Below are 5,331 nucleotides of genomic sequence, written 5' to 3'. Positions count from 1 at the left end.
CAGGATTGTGGGATTGAGCCCCAAGTCAGGGTCCACACTTAGTAAATTCTCTTTTTCCCTTTGATCCTCTTCCCTGCTCACATGCTTTCTCGTTCGCTCTCTCACTTTCCCTCGGATAAATTTAAAAAATAAATAAAAATACTCCTACTTTAAAATTTTTTAATAATTACGTGAATTTTCATAATGACAAAATGATGGGTAGAACTGTGTAGGAGTAGAGTTTTATATATGGTTGAAGTCAAGTTGATATCACTTCAAATGATATTGTTACAAGCTTAGGATGTTACATGTAATCCCCATGGTAACTACAAATAAAATATCTATAAACTATAGGCCAAAAGAAATGAGAAGGGAGTCAAAGTGTGTCAGTATACAAAAATCAAATTGACACCAAAAACGGCCTGATTCAACATCTAAACTCCCAAGAATGCCTTAAGAAAGCAGTCAGAGGCCATAGTATCAACAAGACATTGAGAAATACATTGGTGATGTGCGCGACATCTCTGCAGAGTTCTGTAGTGGTTGTCCTCTGCGTGACAGAGTTATCATAACATGGGAGGTGCTGACATTGGAACAAGTCCAACCTAGGTTCAACAGAGAGAATGACATCCCGAACTGGCAGAGACCGAGCAGATATCACTCAAAGTGAGAGGTGAGGAATTTATCGTTAACGTAATGGGTAGAAGGATCAAATGTTAATCAAAATTGATTGAACCATAGGGACTTTTTGGAATAGGCAGTTTATCTTGATGCCTTATTAATTAAAAGTGATGGGCATCTTACTAAGATCCCATCCATCCGTATAACTAGGAAAAATTCAAGTTCTCATACAAAGAAAGTTGGCCTAAGTCATCAGAATGAAGAGTCGCAATTACTCAAGCCTGAGACTTTTCATTGACCCTCAAATGATGGGACCAGCTCACCTTGAAAAAACATTAAAACTGCAACAGACTAATGCTCTTTATTTTTCTCCTGACTTTACACAAAGATGTTTATGTGTTGGAGCTGGTTCCTAATGGGTTATGAGGTGTGACTGTGCATGTCTCATCCCACTTTGTTGGGTAAAAGTCACATGGGTAGCTTAAAGTTAGCCAAAGTGAGAGACTTATACTATAGAAATTGGCAAATAATGTAATTAGGCATTTTTCTACCTTTCATTTCTTTCTTTCTTTCCCTTCCTTCCTTCCTTCCTTCCTGTGGAAATTTATCAGAAAATTGTGAAGTAGGGAGTCTGAAATAGGAAATTACCCTTATAGCATACAAATTAGTGATGTCATTTCTGGGTCAGGTGATGATAAAGTATTAACCTCATTATGTTTCACAAAGTGTATTTCAGGTCCATAACTGTATCCTGTTATTATGACCTAATTTCTAACATGAAGAGATGGAAAAGCCATAGATGGGATTTGGCAAAATACCCACAATGCTTTTATAATCTGAGAAAGGGACATTATGTTAAGAGGGAGCAAAATAGATCCTCTGATAGTGTTCTTGCCTATAAAAATGTTAAGAATAGCAACGCATCCCTGGGGAAATTCCAAAGATCAATGACACTATCAATTCTTGAATGTCAAGGGCTGTCATTTCTGTTGTGCCAGACTCATGTTTTAGATGGTGCAGAAGAAAATTAGATATTAGAGAGTGAATGTGGATTATTGTAGACATTGCCCAATGGTGACTCCAGTTCCTTCTGTTCTGCAATGTGTTCAATTTCTAAAGTGGATTCACACAAACTTTAGTGATTGGTATATAGCCTTTGATATGTCAAGTAAAAATTCTGTCAAGAGCAGAATTTTCTTTGAGGGCAGCTGCTCTCATCTGGCATGGGAAGCATTGCACATTTATTCCTCTAGCTCTTCCTATAACATTATAAGTACTAAACCTCCTGTATTACATATATTTGCTGCTGAAAACTCATGCACTGGACTCTATTTCCCACACTGACCTCCCAAAATATGAGAGATCAAAGTTTTAAATAAAATACAGAAGAAACAGTTACTTATCATGTATGAAAAATTAAAGAGGCTGAACCCTTGAGACAACATAAACTGCAGATTACCATTCTGTGAGCTTATAACATTATCATGATTTAGGTCCTGTGGGGTTTTGAGCATTGTTACTCACGATCAAGTCTCTGTCTTCATACAAATAATACCCCTATGTAGAGAACGTTTCTTGGCTGAAGAGCTTTTTAAGGGCTTGCTTTATGTCTTTGTTTTTTAGACTATAGATAAAAGGGTTCAGCATGGGGGTGACCACTGTGTACATGACTGAGGCTATGGCACTGGCCCTGGAGTTTTGTGCAGCAGCAGAACTCAGATACACCCCAAGGCCTGTGCCATAGAACAAGGAGACAACTGAAAGGTGAGACCCACCTGTAGAAAATGCTTTGTACTTGCCTCCAGCTGATGAAATTCTGAAAATGGAGGTTACAATCTTAGAGTAAGAGAAGAGGATCCCTGTGAGTGGAACAATAGCTACAAGGCCAGTAACAAAATACATCACCAAATCGTTGAGAAAAGTATCAGAACAAGCAAGATGGATTAGCTGATTAAGTTCACAGAAAAAATGAGGGATTTCCAACTCTTCACAAAAAGAGAGTCGCAAAACCATTAAGCTCTGTAACAATGAGTGCAGGGCAGTCATGATCCAGGATGCCAGAAGCAGGAGGCCACAGAGGCGGGGGTTCATGATGATCGTGTAGTGGAGGGGGTGACAGATGGCCACAAACCGGTCATAGGCCATCACAGTCAGGAGGAAGTTGTCCAGATCTCCAAAAAGCATGAAAAAGTACAACTGGGTGATGCATCCTGCATAGGTAATGACTTTGCTCTGTGTCTGGATGTTCAGTAGCATCTTAGGGATGGTGGTGGAGATGAAACAGATGTCTGCCAAAGAGAGATTGGAGAGAAAGAAGTACATGGGCGTGTGGAGGTGGGAGTCCGTGATAATGGCCAGGATGATGAGCAGGTTCCCAATGAACGTGACCAGATACATGGACAAAAACAGTCCAAAGAGGAGGGGCTGTAGTAATACATCTTCTGAGACACCCAGGAGGATAAATTCTGAAACACATGTTTGATTTTCTGATTCCATGTGGCTGATGAAACGGTGGAAAAGGGACAAAGAAATGCAGATTTAAGCTCAAGCAGTTACCCTCTACAATTACCCTGGTAAAACGCTGAAGGTCCTGATTGGGAAGGTGAGGAGAAAGATTAATGGAATAAGTATAGGGCAGTATACAGGGGTCCTTCCTCAAGAGGACTTGGCCCCCTTTCATTCCAAAAGTTCTAGGTCTGTAAACCAGCTCTGGGAATTTATTGAGAGGTTGGGACTCACTGTTTTTGATTAAGGTTAGTTTTTGTTTACTTGACCTTGAACTTTTCTGCTTAAACAGATTAAGTGAGAATTTAGTAGACTTTCTACCTAATTTCTCTTCCAGGAGCACCATGGTCAACTAGTCACCACCAACCATTGGAGTAAGTCAGACTATTCCAGTCCACTACAGCAATCATTTCCACTTTGCCTTTGGTTGTTGATGCTGGTACTTGGCCTCTGCCATCCCAGGACCCAATTACTCCCACTTCGTTTAAGTTTTCCAACACGGTGGCTGAAGTTTCCACTGTAAGATCTAGCCTACAGAGAACAGCAATCCCAGAGCTCATCAAGGATATTGTGGCTCCCCTCACAATCCATTTCTCATAGTCATCGTGCAAGGTATGTCCTCTGGACTCTTCCAGCATGGGTGAGTAGGTCTAACCCGATAAACCCATTCTAACATTCCAATCTCCCTAAGCCTCTAAATCCACAACTCTGCATTAAACCAAGGCAGGTCTGGCATTTCCAACTCACTCACTGTGGGCTACCTGTGGTCCGGGTTCCACCAAACAAACTGTAAGTTCCCAGGCTGCAACATTAAACGCAGAATCTCTGCTTAGTGAGCCCATATCAATACATTCAGCCCGTTCCAACTTTATGTTCTTTCCCACATTAGCCCACACTCTGAATCTATCCCTTCCCACACATGTTCCCTGGATTTCTGTCTGTATAAATTAGAAAACTCAAGTCGTTCTTCTGGAGTGTAGAACACTTTCTCACAGATCACACTGCACCTTATCCTTAGGGGCCTGCCGGCAAATGAATCTAGTTATGGATCTAGAAGCAAAGAGGAGTGTTAAGGGTGGGACATGAGGAGATTTGGCATTGTCTTGGGTGGCAACTGCCTGGTGGGGAGGCATTTGTTTCCTCAGGCAAAGCAGAGTTAACCCCTCAGACTAAAGTGGAGAGGTGATACCACTGTGGGTATGGAGGCCACTGCCACTGGGGCAGCGGGTGACCCTATCACTAGGCATGGGGAGGTCAAACCCATTGGGGTAGAAAGGCAGCTTCCACTGGCAAAGAAGACTTAGGGATTCAATTCTCCAGCTTCATCAAGGCCTTCGTCAAGGGGCAGAGAGAGAGGGAGACACAGAATCCGAAGCAGGCTCCAGGCTCTGGGCTGTCAGCACAGAGCCCAACGTGGGGCTCGATCCCACAAAAGGTGAGATCATGACCTGAGCTCAAGTCGGATGCTTAATCGACTGAGCCACCCAGATGCCCCAAAGCTCTGTACATTTAAAACCTTGACTGTGAAGCCTTCACTAATCTCCTCAGGAAAAGTCTACTATTTTAGGACCCACTTCACCAGAATTGGAATACCATATCAGAGATTGCATTTACTTATTTCTATGTTTCTTCCTCTGTTTAGATCAGGAGCACCTTGAGAGAAGAAACAATACCTTATTAATTTCTTTATTCCCAGAATATGTTAGTTCCTACCATGCAGTAATTTCTCAAAAATGTTTGTGGAAAGAACGAATGGTTGAGTGGCATTAAAAAGAGATACCACTAACAGGGAAAAGGAAGAAACAGTGAAACAACAGAACAAACCATTGAGACAGGGAGGCCCCATGATGGATAGCCAACACCAGAGGAGACCGATGGGTGCAAAAAGGTTATTTTAGTGCATCCCACTTATTGACTTCCAAAATCTGGGACTTAAACGTGCCAGGATTTTGTATTAACAAACATTTCTTTACTTGTTATCCTTTTGTATAACATAAAATTACTGCCAATAAAGAGAGTCCTATGCATCATTATCATGCTCCCCAGTACCTGTGAAAATGCTGTGGTTCACCCAGATATTATCACAAAAATGTCCGAGCTCACTCATGAAGTTCCTTCCCACTGAGATTAATGAATTTGCCCCCAGAAAGGCCAGGGTGATGGAACCTCTCATGAGGTCTCTGGAAGACACAACTGTGTTTCCTCATCATCCGAAATTAGTAGAAC

General features: G+C 41.7%; 1 protein-coding gene across 1 annotated transcript; it reads right to left on the bottom strand.

The window, feature by feature from the left end:
• Positions 1-2,157: 2,157 nt before the first annotated feature.
• Positions 2,158-3,117, bottom strand: LOC109261317 (olfactory receptor 7A17-like). The gene has a single exon (XM_019439876.2). It carries the CDS (start codon positions 3,094-3,096, stop codon positions 2,158-2,160), a length of 939 nt encoding a protein of 312 aa, XP_019295421.2. The 5' UTR covers positions 3,097-3,117.
• Positions 3,118-5,331: the final 2,214 nt, after the last annotated feature.

The sequence above is a fragment of the Panthera pardus genome, unplaced genomic scaffold (genome assembly GCF_024362965.1).
Source record: "Panthera pardus isolate Hobbes unplaced genomic scaffold, ASM2436296v1 HiC_scaffold_8, whole genome shotgun sequence".
Taxonomy (NCBI): Eukaryota; Metazoa; Chordata; class Mammalia; order Carnivora; family Felidae; genus Panthera; species Panthera pardus.
This window is presented reverse-complemented; position numbering and strand designations above follow the sequence as displayed.

Bases quoted from the DNA above. Each gene is read 5' to 3' on its own strand.
- LOC109261317 (XM_019439876.2), bottom strand. From the start codon at position 3,096: ATGGAATCAGAAAATCAAACATGTGTTTCAGAATTTATCCTCCTGGGT.